Below are 20,725 nucleotides of genomic sequence, written 5' to 3'. Positions count from 1 at the left end.
ACGCAGGGAGTATGATTTAACATCTTTTATTTCTTCTTTGAAGGGTGCCGGACATCAATTCTTGATGCTCACTTGAACAAAGAATATAATACTATTCCGGTAATTTGGAGATATTAATATTATTAAATTCTATTTTTTAATAATTCTATACAATATTTACATTATTCAAAAAAATTATCTATTAACTAGAAAATAATAATTGTTAAAAGAGATTTAATTTAATATTATTTTATATCAATCAAATTATACTCAATCGATAAATCTTATTCTTTAATAATGACATTATACAATTGTTGTATATATACTACATACCTTTACCATGTCATTTGTAACTACACAGCCTTTGAAATCTCTCCCACGCCTGCGTTCCCATCGCCTTTAAGCTTGTCACAATCATTCCGAACAACTTTGGTTAAGGTCTCCTCCGTTCGTGCCGAATCGTGCTGTTGAATTACGAGCACCGACGACAAGATACTGTGATCTGATGAGGCCAACAAGTCTCCGATATGCCCTAATTCCGGGTGCTCGGGTTGGTGGTCCGCTAATTCTGCCGTCATCGGTGATGGAAACCTCCCTTTCCCCACAACTATAAGATTATAATCCCCACATTGCCCAAGTCCTAATACATCCTCAACAAGGTTACTTGTTGTCTTCTCTTTGTACTCAACCATTCCATCCCGTTTTCTCCTGAATTCCGCCATTGCAGCCTCGTCTAATTCCTGTGTTAATAACAAAACCTAACATCGTTAGCATAATCCAATTAACAAATATACAATTTTTTTAATAGTTTGAAATGATTATAAAATAATAAATATATTTAAAATCTTTATTAGTTATTGACAACATACACATACACTACAGATATAACAACTCAAAAATAAAAACTTTTAAAGAAAATAATATTTTCTTTTAGGATTTAAATGAAAGTATATATTATATGGACCAGAGTCATAATTTTACGAGTTAAGGGACTTGCCTTTTCTTTTTCCGGTTTCAATATTGCCCCATTTCTTTCACACCCTTCTTCTTCAACGAACCTTACCACGGCCACTCTAACCGCCGGGTGCTCAGCCATTCGACCACCTAACTCCAAAGCCTCACGGTCGTCGGCTCCACCGAAGAACAAAATGCAAACACTTTGAGTCGAAGTGGCAGTATAGTGGCGAGGGTTCCCGAACCCACGGTCCACCAGCACCGCCACCGAGCACGGTGCGTCTTTCAGGACCCTTTGGTTCACCAATTGCCACCCGTGGCCAACATTTTCGATCGTCTCCTGGTCACCCTCTCCCCTCCGGTGTTGTTTGTGGAAGGGCAAGACGATCATTGTCACCCTCTTGGTCTCCGCGACGTGACAAATATCCTCATGCATGGTGGACAACGCAGAGATGGCGGTGGTGGGTCTGACCGAGACACGACCGAGTTGACTGTAGGCTTGGAAAGCTCCAGCAACTCGGTCGTGCCACTCGCCCCTACGAAGCCTGTTAATGAAAGGAAGCCCGTTCCTTCGAGCCCGATGGACCATGATGATTGAAGAAGAGCGTTCAGTGAGTTCAACGAGGTGCATGATGAAGAGATTGAGTTGGGATTTTTTTGTACTTCGAGTTGACTCAATGAGGGTGATGATCGAGGGTACGTTGTCAAGGCCATAGAGGCAAGCAAGGATCCTGAGCTCATCTTTTGTGCCGTTGGGGTTGGTCAAATCACGTAATTTCCGGTGTGTAATGGCGGAGGAACGGCGGGCCGGTTTGTAGACGGCCATGACGGATGGGGTTGTGATGAAGGTGGTGAAGAGTGCCATGAGGACTAGTATAGCGAAGACCTCATCATTCAGTACCTACAGTATCATTAACTTATTCAACACTCAAAATAATTTAAACATTACATAAAAATATATGGGTGAATAAATAAATTTGAAGAGAAAAAAATCAATGAAGTGGATAAATATATATAGATGCTCTGTCACGTTTGTAAGATTTACTGATATAGTTTAGGTAAAATTATGAGATTTTTTTTAACATTTTATTAAATAATTACTTTAATTCTTATTTTTTTTAAATATTTTAATCTAACATCTTATTTTAGAATAAAATAATTCTTGATTGAATAAAAATTATTAATTAATTAATGATTCATTATATATTGTTGACATGATAAATTTTATGTCTAAAATAATGATGTGACATTATATATATATATAAGTGTTGACATGTCACGTGTAAATAAATGATAATATAATATATATCTCATTAACAATAAATACTTATTGTTAATTAATTAGAATTTTTATTTAATTAAAAATTAAATAAAAAAGTTAAAATATTTTAATAAAAATGAAGATTAAAATAAATATTTTTATTAAATATTAAAGTATTATGCAAATTATTTAGTTTGAAATATCAGCAATGTGTTAGTCTAAAAAGGCTACGGCCGACATGCAAGGTTGTCAATAAGGGAGGCAAGGAAATCTCAAAATTCTAAACATTATCATTGGAACTCCCAGTTGCATGGGCTTTAAATTATGGTTTGGTTTTCTACTCTACTCGAGAAATTAAAGTTAAAAGGAATTTTATTATTCGTCTATACTTTATTTAGTAATCGGTTAATATTACAAAATAAAAAAATTTAAAAATTTAAAATATAAAAATAAAATTAGGATTATTAGCAGTGAATAAAGAAATGGTGCAAACTAACCTTCTTCTCCTTGCCAATGTTGAGAACAATGAGTTCAACCAATCCTTTAGTATTCATCAAGAAGCCAAGCGCCAACGACTCCCTCACCGCCATACCCAACATCAGAGCCACCGTAAACGTCCCGATGATTTTGCCGGCGCAGGCCGTCGTTATAACCAGCACCACTAAGCCCCAAGCCCTTCCGCCGCTAATCTGAGCCACGTTGGTTTTCAGCCCACTGGACGCGAAGTAAAGCGGGAGGAGAAGACCCGACACGAAATCTTCAATCCTCTCTATCAATCTCTCTGCGAATTCTCCTTCTTTAGGAATCGTTAACCCAAAAATGAAGGCACCGAAGATGGAGTGGATCCCGATGAGGTCGGTGATGAAGCCGGATATCATTACACCGGTTAACGTTAAACAAATATAAGCCTCGTCGACGACGTCTCGTTCCGTCGAGCATCGGCGGGCGACCCATTTCATGGCGGGTCGGATTACTATCATCATGAAAGTGACGAAAGCGACGCCCGAGAGGAGGACCCAGACTGATATCAAGGGGCTTTTGTGTTCACCAGGGCCGTCGCCGGCTAAAGCAACGGCGAGGGCTAATAAAATCCATGCAACCATGTCGTTGAATGCCGCGGCGGCCATGGCGATTTCCCCGACTGGAGTCGTTAAGAGTTTGAGCTCCGCTAAGATTCGGGCTAGTACGGGGAAAGCAGTGATGGAGAGTGCTACTCCCATGAAGACCAGGAACTGGCCAAACCCAACTTTGTCAGCTCCGTCAACGGTTTTTCGTATAACAAAAGCGACGCCTATTCCGGAGATGAAGGGGATGGATATGCCGGATAATGCTATGCCAAAGGCCTTCCTTCCTGTCCGACGAATGGAGGTTAAATCCAGCTCGAGACCTACAAGGAAAAGGAAGAAAAGAAGACCCATGCTGGCCACTGATTCCAGCACCGGCATACTCCATGACGGGAATATCCGATTTAAATAGTCTTCGTTTCGACCTAAAGCCGATGGCCCAAGCAGAATTCCACCCTGAAAATCATAGAACCAATCATCATCTTGGTCGTCATCATCATCAATTTGAATACTAAAACAAAGGTATACAAATCAAAGAAGAATTGAATATAAAATACGTACGAGAATTTCAGCAATGACTTTGGGTTGGCGCAGGGGTTTGAGAAGAAAAGCAAGGAAACGGGTGAAGGCAAGAATCAAAGTGGTTTGGGCAATTAACAATGGGAAGGAGAAATCGAGGGGATTGTCACCTTGCCAAGCTCCATTTGATGAGGTTTTAATGGAGGTCATGTTAACAGCCATGTTTTGTGATAAAACTTGGTTCAATTTAATTAGTTTATCACACCAAGTAATAAAGGAGACCAGGAATTTATAGCAGAGAGGTGAGGAGGGGACGCATGCACTGTTCTACTGTTCAATACAACGCTTGTCAAAGTTAGTCATGTCACGAGACTAGGTGTGATTAAAAATAAAATTAAATAAATTTTAAATTCGAATTAAGTTAAGTCTAGTCGCTTAATTTGTATAATATATATATTACATATAAATATATTTAAAAAATATACGTATATCATATACAATTATAGAAAATTATTTAAATTAGAATCAAATGATATCATAATAATATAAATATATAATTAAATTTAAATATAAACTCGAGCAACTCGACTCAATAAAATTTCAACAACTCAACTTAACTCAAAAAATTCAAATAAAGTTTGAGTTATAAAATAAAACTCGTCAACTTAAATAATCCCTACACATTACACATGATCTAATCAAATTTGAAGAAAAAAAATCATATGACAAAAAATTTGATCAATACAAAATTATTGAGTGATCTCAATAATTAAATAGAACATTATTCTCTAGTTTGAGTAATTGTATTTGTAAGATGTATGTATTATCAATAATTTAAAAAATATTAAAAATACTTTCTTGAATATAATAAAAATAAACCAATATATCAAGATCGAATCACTATGATAAATATACAAAATGTTTAATAAATTAAGATACAGTATAAATACAACGTAAAATGTATTTAAAATGCAATATTATTACATGAATGCATTATTAAAATATACACAAATAAAGTAATTTTCAAAGAATAAATTATTAAAATATATTTGTATAACACTATAATATTTAATAAAGTAAGTTATTTTTAGTTATATATTTTTTACATTTGTAGATATTTTTAGTTATATATTTTTACATTTGTATAAAATTTAATAAAGTAACTTATTTTATGATCTGAAATGACCATCCAGCTCAATTGGTAGAGCGCAAGGTTCTTAACCTTGAGATCGAGTCCCACGGAGGGCATTTCATAATTCGAAGATCTCCCACGGAAGCTGCTCTTAACCTGGCGTTGGGGGGCAGCCTACTATCCTACCTCCCCTTGCCCCCATTACATATGGGAATAAGGGTCAAGCTAATTTTAACTTATTTTATGATCTATTATCTAATTATTTGTGCTATCGTTTCATTGAAGGTGCCATATTATTAGAAGATTTAATAGAAGTGACTATTAATGAAGGTGACTACTTTGACTGTATCTTAAGTTGGGTTATCCAATTGAAAGATTTCTGTAAGGTGACTAAATTGATAGAATCCTAACAGTTAAGTGAGCATGTAGGTACTTCACCCTTTAATTTTGGCATTGGGACTTTGCTTTAACAAGCAACCGCAAATGCAACCAAATGTGAACTTCTTTTATGGCATCAGACATCAGATAATTTTCTGATGGCGTGTCAAAAATTTTTGTGTACGCGTATGCCTTTTTGCCACGTGAATATAGCAATTTACCACGTTATTCCTAAGCTACGTACAGACGGCGGCTGTCTTTTGCCTTGACTAATCCCAGGATACACCGCCTATGTTGGCAGTTTTCAGGATTAATTAATATTTTGGATAAACTGCATATTTAGTACCTGAACTATCACTCTTATTTTGTTTTAGTACATAGACTTTCATTTGTTTGAAAATCATATCTAATGTTTTCCTTTTGTTTTATTTTTAGTACACCACCACTAAAAAAATCAACTATCTTCTCACTCTTATTTTGGTCATTGAAGTTTTATTTTTCCCAATTTAACCACTTAACTTTCAAACTACTACTATTTTAATCACTCTGTCTTATTTTATTAATATTGTTTATGACATGACATCTTTTAAGTATTATTTTTATTAATATATGATTAAAATAAAAAAAGGAAGGGACAAGTTGGAGAGGCCGATAAGAGTGAGGCGTAGGGTGAGTGATTTTGTGGTTTAGGGTTTTTGGTATAATTTTAAATTTATTTTTAATTATATAATAATAAAATAATAATAAAAATATCATGTCACAAAAATATTAATAAAATAAATTAGAGTGATTAAAACAAAAGTAATTTGAAAGTTGAGTAGTTAAATTACAAATTTTTAAACTTTAGTGGGCCAAATAACAATGAGAAGATAGATGAATGGAGTAGTTTACCCATAAAAATGCCACGTGCAACAATTCCGTTAAGTTTTTAACGACAATGTACTAAAATAAAACAAATAGTAAACGTTATGTATGCTTTTGAAACAAATGAAAGTTTAGGTACTAAATAGAATAAAAGTGATAGTTTATATACTAAATCTGTAGTTTACCTTTTTTTTTATAAATTTGGGGTGAATATAAGGTAATATTTGTTCAAATACTCTAAGTCATTTGGCATATATTATACTAAAAAAAAGGACATCAATGAATAACAACAAATCTCTTAACTGTTGATGTTGCTTAGTTCATGCAGGATTAATAATGTTAAATTTTTATATTCAATTTTTTTCTTTAATGTAGTGTTTTTATTATTATTATTATAATAGAGTAAACTACATGTTTAGTATTTTAACAATTATTTAAATTTTTATATTTAAACTATTACTTTTGTTTTGGTATCCAAACTTTATTTTTCAAAATCAAATCTAAAGTTTAGTTTAAATTTCATCAGTTTCCCGCCGTTAAAAACTTAACAAAACTATTGATGTGATATTTTTTTTAAAAAAATTCAATGATGATATAGTATTATCTTATGATGATATATTAACATCACCGTTAAGTTTTTAACTGTGGAGAATCAAATTGAAATTGAAATTAAATGTTAGGTATGATTTAAAAAAATAAAGTTTGTGTATCAAAATAAAGTAAAAGTAATAGTTTAAATACTAATAATGTAGTTTACCTTTTTGAGTATTATTAATAGCTCTAAATTAAAAACACTAGTGGCGTTTGATTCACTGGAATCCCTTGGAATTGGTGGGAATTGGAATCCAATTTAACCACTTTCCCATGTTTGGTTCAAGTTTTCCAAGGGAATTGGAATCCCTCATGGATTCAACTTTCCATCAAATGAGTGAAAGTGAATTCCATCCAAAAATGGATGGAATTCAATTCCCTTGTTGGAGGGAATTGAAATTTGACCATACTACCCTCATCAATCTTTTGGTAACTTATTCATATATTAAATAAAAATATTTTTTTATTATTTCGGGTCGGGTCGGGTGAAACTTTATTTTGGTCGGGTCGGTTTTTTTAAGTATGATATTCGGGTCGGGTCGAGTTTGGGTTTAGGGTGAAAAATACCCGGCCTGAAAATATATATAAGTTTACCTTATATATTTAGGAATAATTAAAATAATACCCCTCTACATATAATTTTTTCAATTAAGTAACTGTTTTTATTGAATAAAAATAATTTTTTATTATTTCGGGTCGGGTCGGGTCGGATTTCTAATTCATATATTCGGGTCGGGTGAAACTTTATTTTGTTCGGGTCGGGTCAGGTTTTTAAGTGTGATATTCGGGTCGAGTCGGGTCGGGTTTTTTTAAGTGTGATATTCGGGTCGGGTCGGGTTCGGGTTTAGGGTGAAAAATTGGACCTGACCCGAAAAAAATATATAGTTTTACCTTATATATTTAGGAATAATTACAATATATAATTTTTTTTTTCAATTAAGTAAATGTTTTTATTGAATAAAAATAATTTTTTATTATTTCGTGTCGTGTCGGGTCGGGTTTCTAATTAATATATTGAATAAAAATAGTTTTTGGTATATTTTTTGGTAACTAATTAATATACTCCGATTGGAATATATCGAAATATTGCTCTATCTTTTGGTAACTTATTAACATATTTTGATTGTGATGATTTTAACTTATGATGTTTATTAGAATGATTTTTATAATTTATTGAAATGAATAATCAATCAATAAAATGAAAATTTAATATTTTTTTAATTTTTTATAATATATTACTACAGGTAAGTTGTAAAATAAATTAAAATAAAACAAAAAAAATAAGAAGGGTAATTCTGTCATTTTACATTATTGAAATCAAATTCATCTGACAAGTCTGCGAACCAAACAGAATATGAAATTTGATTCCAATTCTATTTCCATTTCCTGCCAACCAAACAGAATATGGAATTAGATTCTAATTTTTGACAGATTCTAATTCCTTCACAGATTCCAATTCCCTCATAAACATTCTAGCGAACCAAACACCACCTTAATTGTTGTTGTTAAGATGATGTCATGGATATTTTTTTCAAAAGAGAATTAAACATTTGATTAATATATAAATTTATTATTATTAAATGGATATGATTAATTAAATTTTCACATGATTTATTTATTTTTATCATAGCAGTACACTAAATGGCTTAAGCACCTGCAATAATTTCTTGCAACTTCAATGGGGGGTGATAAAGGAGCATATGTCCCACTGTCCTTTCACAAGTCATCCACGTTAGAAAATCTGTAACTTTATATATATATATATATTCATAAAAAAATAGTTAAATTTGAATAAAATAATAACATAATATTATAAATATTTACAATTAAATTCAAATAAAAACTCAAAAATTTGACTTGACTGTACTCAACTCAAAAAAATTTCAAATCAACTGCAAGTCGTAAAATAAGATTTATCAACTTGATTAAATGTTTATCCCTATTGTTAATATATAGATATTAACTTTCTTTTTCTCCTTTTTAAATAAATATAACTAAATATCACTAAAAATAAAGAATTTGATGGACAATATAGATTATTATTTAGGGATAGATATCAACTTTCTTTTTCTCCTTTTTCAAATAAATATAATTTCATATTATTAAAAATATAAGTTTTTGATGGACAATATAGATTACTATTAAGGGATAGATATTACCTTTATTTCTTTTCCTGTGAAGTAAATATACCTAAATAGCACTAAAAATGTATTCTATTATTTTAATATTAAATTTTGATGGACAATATAGATTAATATTTAGAGATAGATACTACCTATCTTTTTGTCCATTCAAAGAAATATACCTAAGTATCAGTAAACGAATATTCTAACGCTATCTCTTTTTTGAGTATATAACATTATACAATTACTTTAATTATGATTTAAAATTCTTCAATTTTAATATATTTTTATATTTAATTATCTTTATATGAAATAAAAACAATTATTAAATAATAAAAATTAAACATGTATGCACAAACCAAATTATTCTTAGAGTCTGGGTTAGAGCATCAATGACTGCAACATGAATGATTGAATATTTATTGTTAAATGATTAAAAATATTTATAATATATATTATTTTATAAATTACCTTAGCTTAATAAAAAAAATACGTGTGTATATATATATATATAACTAATAAATGTAAACATGTGAAGATATATATGTTTGAAGATTCTAGTCCGACAATAATATGAGCAGAAAAATCCATTTCGTGTAGACGTGAGTGCTCTTTAAAAACATATGTTCAAGCATTCAACATAGAGTCAAGTGGACCATCGATTATTTTAAAGAAGTTAATGTAAAAATCATATAAAAGTCAAATTAAAAAACTTGAAAACTTTTGAGTACCAAACAATCAATTTTTATTTTTAAAATAGCACACTTAAGCAAAAGATTCATGATTTCGTCATGATCCCAATCCAAATCGTCTTGTTTGAATTTTCTTTGAGTGATTTCATGTTATCTAATTTTTGTAGAAAATGAGGATAAATCAATTACTCAAACTTAATGATTGTCCCTTTTTCTTCACGTGAGTTCAAATTTCCAGAGTGAAATGATAAATATAGTCCTAATCCACACACACATATATATGGGACTTTGATATATTCAAACATTATTTCTTTTACCATTACAAGGTTGGAGAAGGCAACGTGAGGGACAAGACATCCGTGAGTTAAAAATAGGGAGATTACTTGGGCGGATTTTGTACGAAAACTCCACCTAATTAGATGAAAATAAGTATATATTTTTTGGGTGGTAGGAAAGAAATAAAGATACATACAGAGATAGACGTAAGATTTTATGTCGGGATTGTAAACCTTTGAAAAGTTATATTAAAAAGTTAGGGTATGTGAAATTACAAGATTTCAATTAGTGTGAAATTAGATCATCAACATCAAATACAAAGAAAATATATAAATTACAAGAGAAATTGAAATTTTCAAGGGATGTAATTACCTTCGGTACTCCCCTCAGCCCATCCATAGATACATGGCTGGTGGGACGTGTAACACTCTAGACCCGATTGTGCCTAAAGTGCCACATTGTGTTATCGAGACAACCCTGATTTTCAAAACCTATTTGTTTTCTTTAAAAAAAACATACTCAATGGTATCATACAACATAAAAAGTAGTATTTAAAACATTTTATAAACCGGAGCTCCTTGACACATAATTTAAATCAAAATATTACAAACACTTTCTTATAAATCTGAATACATGAGTAAGGTTCTATGAATATTCGTGCCCACTAAAGCTACAATACAGTACTCTGATGGAGATTCTGGAAGTCTTGCTGCAATGGTGCTCCACGAACTGCCCAAGCTACTGACCTGCCAATGAAAAACATCCAAAGACTGAGCTTACAAAGACTAGCACTATAATCACTAATCTAGAGTAGCATAAGAATTTCATAAACACAAACATGCTGAAGACAGGGTACTAAGCAGTAGGTACATGCATGATCTAGATCAAGTGATACCTAGTTAAGGGTTTTACTATTCTATCACTGAAACATGAGTCTCACGATTCCCTTAATCCTCTACCAAGGGCCTCGCCATGAGTACACCTCTAAAGGGTTTGTAACCCTAGTGATTGTAACTGCTACACATTATCTAAATGCGACTCTATTACTCTTATGAATTATTTGAATGCAACATTGACTCTTCTATGCATTATCTGAATGCAACACTAGCTATGCTATGCTAGTATATGGTATCACATAACATCATATACTAGCCTAGTAAGAAGGGGTATCAGTATCACATAACATCGGTTAGGTCCCCTCTAAGCTGCTGGATGATCTCCTGGTATTACATAGCATCAGGTAGACCATGGAGAATAATTTTGGTATCAAATAGCATCGGATATTCCCACTAAATTGAAGCATTGGCTTGGTATCAAACAACATTAAGCCAAGCTTTTTTTGATAACTATAGTACTGGACTGATGCAACTATACATGCATATCTAAGGCCTAAAAGCCATACAACACTGACACCGCTAACCCACTCCTCGCGAGTGTTCGGGCCTCGCACCATAGCTAGCTCCTGAAGTGCCTCACACACTGACAGTGCCCCACTAGGGCAATTAAGGTAGTCTGACTACACTTAGCATAGTTAGACACACTAAAGTGAGGTCATCCTCTCACTAGCTGTTATCTCAATCGTCTCTCATCTAGAATGTTATGCTAGGGTTTACTATTTTGTTAACTTTGATAGTTTATTAAGCTACTCTAATCGATTAATTATAACTTAAGGGTATTTTAGTTATTTATATCTCTAGAGAAGTCTATACACATTCCGATGCTATTTTATGACGATTATTGGGTTTGTTGGTTGTTGTCTATAATAATTACTGGCCGATACGTAACTCAGGTTAAATACTAAATGGAAACACTATAGTCATTCTCATCATACCTCTTGAACTGAAAGGGGTGACTTATGTAATACCCCAAATTTTTTTAGTAACCAAAATATAAATTTTGAAAGTTTAGTGGCCAAATTAGAAAGTTGGAAACTTTTAAGGACTAAAAGGATAATTTTTAAAAGTTATGTATTTTGACACTGTAAATGAATAGTTTAACCCCAAGAATGACATTTTCGTGGGAATTAGAATTTTGATCCGGAATTTGTGTTAAAAGCTATAAAGTAGTAAAGTCTAAAGGAAATTACAAGGGCAAAGGTGGAAAGTCGATTTTTATTTGTTCATCTTTGACTTTGGAATATTAAAAGGGATGATAATGCAATGGAAAGTTGAAATTATCATGTTTTATTAAGGGTATAATGATAATTTCACATTAATAGAATTTTAAATTCATTTATATTTGATTAAGCCAAGTGTATTATGTTTTAATTGAAGAAAAAATCAGAAAATTTCAGCTTCTTCTAGCCCCAAACGTGAACCACCATGGCTATTAAGGTAAGAATTTTTAAGTTCATTCTTAAGTTTATTTGATTGATTTTTGGATTATGCTATTAGATAGAGAATTAACCCCCTTGAAATTCTCTATCATTTGGTATAAATATTACATGGAGATAATGTTTATATGATGAGTTTGAAAATTAGGGTTTATATAGGGTTTGTTGATTTTGAGGATTTGATGAAATATTTTTAAGTTTTGATGTTGGAGATTAATTTTAAAGCTTGTATGATGATTAAAACTACTTGAAATTGAGTGGAATTTCATTTGGCCATGACCTAGGGTTTTGAGAAAATTATGATTTGGTTAAATTATGTTAGAGATTTGATTATAGAAGCCTTGAAATGTTTTTTAGAGGTGGAATCCATGCTTTAATCAAGTGAAAATCAAGAACCCTAACCAATGTGATATTCAACCCTAAGAATTTAATTGGGAAATATTGTGAAAAAAATCCCTAGGCTTAGAAAGTAGGGCAAATTTGTATGTCGGTCTAGTTTTTTTAAAAAAACATATACTAATTTAGATAAGTATACAAAAAGATATGAATTTTTAATTGAGGATATGTCAAAAAGCAGGGCAGCAGATTCTACTCAAAACAGCTTCTTTAGGTCAACTTCGAAAATTCACTATAAATTGTATAAGACGAACTAGAAAAAAGTGTATTATATAGTTAGATTTTTATTCGAGTCTAGTTTCTAGTGGTATAAACGAAATAATTTTTAAGTGTGTAGATTAATACAAAATAATATTTCTTTGCAAGTAGTGAATACTGCCAACATATAAAACATGTCATAAATTATGTTTTCATATTACTCCTATTTTATAGGTTATTATAAATGCTCGAAATAAGTCAACTTTATTACAATTGGTATGATAGTTATGATATTTATTACATGATGAATATGATGTTTATATGTTAAAGAAAGATAATTGACAATGATTATGATATATATGTTCTGTGGAAATGAAATGTTTTAGGTATGAACTGCCCATTATGTTATGATATAAAGAGTTGGATATGTTGATATTTTAATATCTTTTATAATTGAATAATATATAATAATTAATGGAAAAACCCATTGTATGTTACATAAAGAGTCGTGCGTACACTTGACATGTCAAGAAGTTGAGTAAAGTTCAAGTTAAGTTAAGTTATGGTACATTCGTGTACATTATGTATGGCACCATTGGTGCATATGATCTGATTTGCACTTGGAGTGCACCTTATGTTGATGATTTGGCACTGAAGTGCCTAGTTCGCACATTATCTATGACTCACGTACATTGCATTCTCATAAATATGCATTGGGCTATGAATTTGAAAATAAGTTATGAATTTGAAAGTAAACTATGAGTCTGAAAATAAGTTATGAATCTGGAAATAAGTTCTGATTCAGAAAATAAATTATGAAATGTGAAAGTACTTATTATGGACATGGAATATGAAAATGAATATGTGAATGAATATGAAAGTGGAAAATAATAATAAAATAAGAAAGTTCTGAAAATTATTTGAATGCATTAGAATATGGCATGATTATTATGTTTATTAATAATTGTCATGGTTTTGACAAAATCATGAGATGATGATATTCAGGTCTCTTGTAACACCCCTAACCCGTACCTGACCCGGATACGAATATGAAGTGTCACATTGACTTTTCAAAACATGTACATTTATAAAAACAATAGAAAATTTAAACTTTCATTAATATAAAGTTAATCATTTACATCAATATGTTCAAAAACATTACAAAATTGATCAGAGCATATGTAAATTACACTTTTCTACATGCCAACACTTTTGATACATCAAAATTGCATACTGTGAATTTACTTATGATATGGTCTTTGAGTAGATGTATGTTATCCTGCTGATCCTAAGCCTGATCGTCTTGCTTCTCAGTACCTACGTGTAAAACACTTACACGCTAAGTCATAGACTTAGTGAGGCATAAAACTATATACCTATAAATATGAACATGTATTCTAACTATCCAAATGCAAAGATACTTATCATCTCATGATTCAATGATGTCATATATGATTCAATGTAAACAATAATAACATGTTAACATATACTCATGTACATACTCTTTATATCTTTTATAAGCCCATGTACATTACTGAGAACTTAAGATATGCGAGTACTTTGAGGTTATGCACACATATACTGTCACCACAGCTCATATAAGAATCCAATGAGTGGCATGTGAAATCTATATCTCGAAGGACGTTATCTATGTCTCGAAGGACCTATCATATATCCCGGAGGATATATGTAACCCTCGAATCTTGGCATGCCAACTATACCTATAGTTCTCATATCACATAACATGGGCATTATCATTATGCTTTATATATTCATGTATTCATAACTTTTCTCTTATAAACACATATTTCATCTCTTCTGTCACATATCACATGTACGTATAACCATCAATCCCATGTCATATAACATATGTTATTTAAGTATATACACATGAATCAAATAGCATATATCAAATCATATAAACATATATATAACTCATGCATGTGTTTATAAAGATCATAATATATGCATGTTCATAACTATTAAACTATGAAAACTAATATAAGAAATAAACTTATCACAAGTCTAATTTCCATTGAACTACACCTAGAGTATTCACTCACCTTAGCCTCACTTGATTCCAATTCCTTCTATAGCTTGATTTCTCTTTCTTGAACGATTCTAACTTTTCGATCGCTCTGAAACTTGCTTGTGCTCAATATCTACACAATAATACATTCCAAGTATTACAATTCGATCCTTAATTTCTTATGCTAAAAGAAAGATTTAATTATATTTTTCCTTTTAAGTAGTATCGATACCCCTTATAGGGTATCGATACTTCCCTAGCTATGGTATCGATACCAAGTCTGGGTATCTATACCCATTTTGCATTCTGTAATATTCACTTCAAAAATGGTATCGATACTCTCTTTATGGTATCGATACCCATGGTATCGATACTACCCTCCAGGTATTGATACCTCATGAATAACTTCATTAAATTCAGGCTTATGGTATCGATAATGTTCAACCAGTATCGATACTCCTATACCAAATATCATCATTTTTCTCTTGAAGTATCAGTACTGGATGAAGCAGTACCGATACTCAATCCCATATTTTCAAACTTTAAACCCGGAAATTTACTCATTTCAGCTCAAATACTTTATGCCTTAATCCCTTTCGTACTCTTAACTCAAGTACATATACTAAAACCAATTTCTATTCATTCAACACATCCTTATCCTCAAAATTCCATCCTCTATATGGAAATCAAGAATCATACCTAATTTTCAATATGTTCTAATTTCAATTCTATCACTTCATATCTCTCAATTTAACTATTGACAAGTCAAATTTAGTTTCAAATTCCACTTATCAACTATTTGCTAAGATTTCATTTAAAGACTCCTTATCTTTTATCCCTCATAATTCCTTCATCTTATAGTTTTAAGATAACTTAAGCTTTCCTTAAGCTTAAGTATCATCTAATGATCAAAAACCAAACTTAATTTCAACTAATAATCAACTAACAAGAAAACTCACCTTTTCTCTTAAGGTTCACGGCTGAATAAGAAGAAGAAAAGAGTTTTCAGGAGAAATCTTCCTTTTTCTCTTTTATCTTTCTCCACGTGTATATATTCTTCTCATAAACCATTTTTTAATTCATTTCTTGATAAAATGACCATTTTGCCATTCCATTCATCATTATTTTCTATTTAGTCCTACACAAAATTTTTATATAAATCCTTGAACTATTCAATTAATCTACTTTAACCAAATAAATTCTAAAATTTTACAATTTGATCACTAACCCGGTATTGAGGAAGTTACATCTCTGATGAGGAAAGATGGCTTGAATAAATCGGTTTGGATATTTAATGATTTTATTTGAATTCAAGTTTAATGTTTTGAATTGTTATGATATTTTAAGTTAAGTTTTATATACATAAATATAATGTAATGATGTTGTTAAGTTGTTTAATATTTTATGCCACCTTAGTTTGTTTATAATGCCTCACTAAGTGAATACTTAGCGTGTGATGATTTTCACGCTTAGGTAAAGAAGGGCAAGTGAAGTAAGGAGCCGAGTTGGCATCAATCAACAAAGAACAACTACATGTATCAATAATGACATCCTACTATTTTAAATTTTCTAGATGGTTTGTATACGAATAAGAAATGTCTAAGATATATTATTAGGGCTATAAATATAAATCCAGTAAAGGTAAAAAAACAAACCTAATTCAACTCAAATCGAATCTAATATTGAGTCACACGGATCTAAGAGCAACTTAATTGTATGGATTTGTTGACACATCAGAGTTTGAAAAATAAAGATCTTTTCATAAACATAATTTCATATAGAATCTATTAAATATATATTCAATATATTCTATTAAATATTATATATATATATATTATTTAGATTTAGAATAAAATAAATAGAATTTTCGAATTTGAAGGTTTTTTTTATTTCTAAAATTCTAATACATATTAGATATTAGTTAGATATTCAAATTCCTTTTATTTAGTATTAGTATTTAGAAAAATAATTTCAAAAAATCCGAAATGAAGTGAAAACGAATCGATTCGATCAAATTGAATTGTTATTTTGACTAAACAAATAGTTGTGGATGACTTGACAATGACTTCCAGGTCGAATAGACTAATCTTGTTTTTGGTAAGAGATGGACATTACTATATGTAAATTCGGGTGAATGGTACACATCGGTACTCCAGTGCATTTCCTCCTCTAAATCAGAATAAATATGTTTTCGAACCCTCTCTTCAAAATTTAAAGTGTATATTCCCGCGCGAATCTCAGCAATCACTTGTTCTGATTCTACATATTGATCGTTTTGAACTAAAAATTAACTTTTTGGTGGAATAGTCACCTTATTTATAACATCTTCTCTCTTAATAATTAAATACAAGTCCATATAACATAAAAAGCATGATGCCCGTGACGTGTTCTGTAATACATATTCTGCAGTACCCCTGTAAACACTCTGCCGGTATGAAAAGTTCTTAATGTTAGTTGAGTTCCCAGTTCTCCAAATATAAAAAAATTTACGAGAACAAAGAAATATTTTAAAATTAGGCAATTTTTAAGCAGTATTGTTTACAATTTAACTACTAAGTTTCTGCCTAAAATTAAGCTTGATTTATATGACACAATTATTATTTAATGATTTTACACGATTAATGGAATAATTGTAAAGTTAATAATGGAACAAAATTTTAAGCATTTATGATCAGTGAATGTTTGTATAGTTAATATGACATATTTAGCTCATATTTTGAGACATATATGAGCTATGAGTGTAATATTCCAAAAATTTGATTAGTGATTAAAGTATAAATTTTGAAAATTTAGGGACTAAAGTATAAAGTTGTAAAAGTATAGGAACTAACAATGTAAATTTTCAAAATTTATATTTTTATTTGTAAATTAGTTGTTCATCCCAAGAAAAGACAATTATTTTAGTAGGTTTTAGATTTTTATTCGGAGTTTGCATAAAAGTCTATTAAATGATAAAGTTCGGTATATTATTCGGACAATTGGCTCGAATCGAAAGTTTATAAAAATTTTCAAGAAGGTAGATTCGGGTTGGAAAAATATATGGATATTTTTAAATAGAGAAATTTAAGCTGAATCAGTGGAATTTGGTGAGAATTGCTCTATAAAGTGAGATAATGCAATTTAGTGACTAAAATGAAATTTTAGAAATTGGAGGGTCAAAAAGAAATATTGAGAGCTGAGATTTTTAAATCTATTAATAATATTAAAATATAGATAATGAAGTGCATGGTTGTAATTTTGGGAATTCATTAATGGCAATTTTGGTTTTTGCCACAAAATGAATGATTTTTTTATTGATTTTAAAAGTCAAAATTGGGGGAGGGGGATTTTTTTCCAAAATTTTCGGGAGTTTCTTCTTTAGAAGGTTGCTGAAACTCATAGCCAATGTGAGCAATTTCTTTTCTTTTCCATTTTTGATCAAATTTAGTAAGATTTTGGCTAAAGTGTGAAATAAGAAAATAATCTCCATTAAATTCTCTACAATTTGGTGTAATTATTTCTTGGTTTCATGCTTGAATGATGAAATTTGTGATTTTGGTGGATGAAGGGGAGTTGATAATTTGATAAAATTAAGTTAGATTTTGATATTAGGAGTGTTGTAGGGTTATATTATGCATGAAAGTTGAATAACAAATATTGGAGGGATTAGTCTGGTGATTTAGCCATTGATGGATATGTTAAGAACTTGGTTGAATTTGATTTGTTTTGCTTTGAATTTGATTGAGAATTATTAGAATTGATTTGAACAAGTTGGAGAGTATTAGGAGCCTATTTTGCATGACTTGAGAAATTAAAGCATAATTATGTAATTGTTGGAAATGATTGTATTGTGCTGAAGGTGATTGTGTTGATGATGTTAGGATCTTCAATTGATTTGTTTGTGTTCATTTGATAAGATAATAAAAGTGAGTGAATAAGTTAAGAATGTAAATTATTGAAATCGGTTTAAATTGGTAATATGGGCAGTAAGTTTAGAAAATCACCATAAATTCTATAAGAATGAATAAAATACAATTTTTCTACATTGGATTTGTAATTCAGTCTAATTTTGTTTAAAACAAACAGATACTGATTTAGAGGTGTATAAAAAAATATAAATTTTTAATCAATGATAGGTTAGAAACTTAGGTAGCAGATTCTGCTCCAAACAAATTCTGTAAGTTAGATTGAAATTTTTTCCATAAAATGTACAAATTGAATTAGAAGAATTGTCTTATATGGTTAGATTTATATTCAAGTCTAGTTTTTAATGTACAAACAGAATAATTTTTAAGTGTATAAATTAATACAGAAAAATGCTTTTTTGAGGGTAGTACAAACTGCCAGTATATGAAATGGTTGTAAATTATGCATTTTGTGATATTTTTATGTTATATGCTATTTTAATTGGTTGAAATGAGCCAAATCTATTATCTTAGCATGAAAATTATGACATTTTTCATATGCGGAAATTATGATAATTTCATGGAAATGTTGCTTAGAGGATGAATTTATGTTTGAATCAAAAAAGAAACTATGTTAGGAAAACTTAAAAGTATTTGGCCAAAGGAAAGAAATAAGGAAATTTGTGGTAAAATTTTACAAGGTTTAGAAATTATGAATGAGTAATTCTATATGATTAGAATATGACTTGGGTCAATTTGGAAAATGGTGAAAGTATAGGGATTTAATCGCATAAATGGAGAAATATAAGGATTAACGTGTAATTGTTTAATAATTTATGTATTAGGATGAGATTAAAAGTTGGAGTGCTAAATTTGATTTCTAGATGGTGAATTTGAATATTTTTGAATTTAGGATTAAATGATAAAAAGAACTATATTAAACAAAATAGAAAAGTTGAATTGAAAATTTAAAAGAATTTAACTTATGGTTGAAATTATGATATTATGATTTAGAATCAAATTTGGAAGAATATATAAGCTAAAGAACTAAATTATAAATATGGAGAAATTAGGGATTAAAGTAGAACTTAAGTATGAGATGAAGTGTAAAGTCTAAATAATTATTAGAGGGACTTCAATAGTTAAATTGGGATTTGGTTTAATGTGAAAAGTTGTATAAGATAGAGATAAATTCATAAGTTTTAGGAAAGTTGGTGTTGAAACTACAATTGGGTAAAGTTAATGTATTATAATTAATATAATGTGAAAATAGTTGATATGTATTTAAATTGAATATTAAGGAACTAATTTGCATATATACTAAATATTGGATTTATAATTGAAAGAAAAGTTTATTAGTGGTTAAATGTGAAATGTTGAAAAGTCAAGTGAAAGGTTGTAAAAAATAACATTAGTATTGATTTGGTAAAAGAAATTAGTATCAAATATTCGTTAATAATATTTTTAAAACATTTATATGAATATGAATTATTAAGTTAATTAAAGTATTAATATATGTTAAAATAATGTATGAAGTTCATAATTATTCTTTAAATGTTTTATATTAATAAAGATATAAGACATAAATACAAGCCCAGTGTATAAGTCATGAGAGTCAATGATGCAAGAGGTAGAGTGAACAAGTACAGATCACTCATATGACTCATGTACCTTTGTGGTGCATGAGGTGGAGTGATAATTGAATATAGTTCATATCACTCATATGACTCATGTACCTTTCTGGTGCATAAGGTGGAGTGATAATTGAATACAATATAGATCACTCATATGACTCATGCACCTTTGTGGTGCATGAAGTGGAGTGATAATTATATACAGTACAGATCACTTATATGACTCATGTACCTTTGTGGTGCATGAGGTGGAGTGATAATTGAATACTACAAAGATCAATCAATGAGACTCGAGTATCATACATTCTCATGATTATATACTTGGCTATAAAATGAAATTAAAGAAATAGTACAATATATGGTATATTATATGAAACAGTACAACATCAGATATATAACAGTAAAAGATAAAGTACAAT

The 20,725-nt window shown here is 30.2% G+C and overlaps 1 protein-coding gene across 1 annotated transcript; it reads right to left on the bottom strand.

Moving 5' to 3' along the window:
• Positions 1-295: 295 nt before the first annotated feature.
• On the bottom strand, positions 296-4,019 carry LOC120203164 (cation/H(+) antiporter 20-like). Its single transcript, XM_039203509.1, has 4 exons — positions 3,820-4,019; positions 2,692-3,714; positions 1,003-1,834; positions 296-718 (listed from the first exon to the last, which is right to left on the bottom strand). Exons 1-4 carry the CDS (start codon positions 3,997-3,999, stop codon positions 333-335), a joined length of 2,421 nt encoding a protein of 806 aa, XP_039059440.1. The 5' UTR covers positions 4,000-4,019; the 3' UTR covers positions 296-332.
• Between the last annotated feature and the right edge of the window lie 16,706 nt (positions 4,020-20,725).

This window comes from Hibiscus syriacus, unplaced genomic scaffold (assembly GCF_006381635.1).
Source record: "Hibiscus syriacus cultivar Baekdansim isolate YM2019G1 unplaced genomic scaffold, ASM638163v2 tig00009105_pilon, whole genome shotgun sequence".
NCBI lineage: Eukaryota > Viridiplantae > Streptophyta > Magnoliopsida > Malvales > Malvaceae > Hibiscus > Hibiscus syriacus.
The sequence above is the reverse complement of the archived record's forward strand: the minus strand, read 5'-3'. Positions and strand labels throughout refer to the sequence as shown.

Coding starts and splice junctions, on each gene's coding strand:
- LOC120203164 (XM_039203509.1), bottom strand. CDS start 3,999: ATGGCTGTTAACATGACCTCCATTAAAACCTCATCAAATGGAGCTTGG. Junction 3,715..3,819: donor AAGTCATTGCTGAAATTCTC/GTACGTATTTTA, acceptor TATGATTTTCAG/GGTGGAATTCTGCTTGGGCC. Junction 719..1,002: donor AGGGTGTGAAAGAAATGGGG/CAATATTGAAAC, acceptor TATTAACACAGG/AATTAGACGAGGCTGCAATG.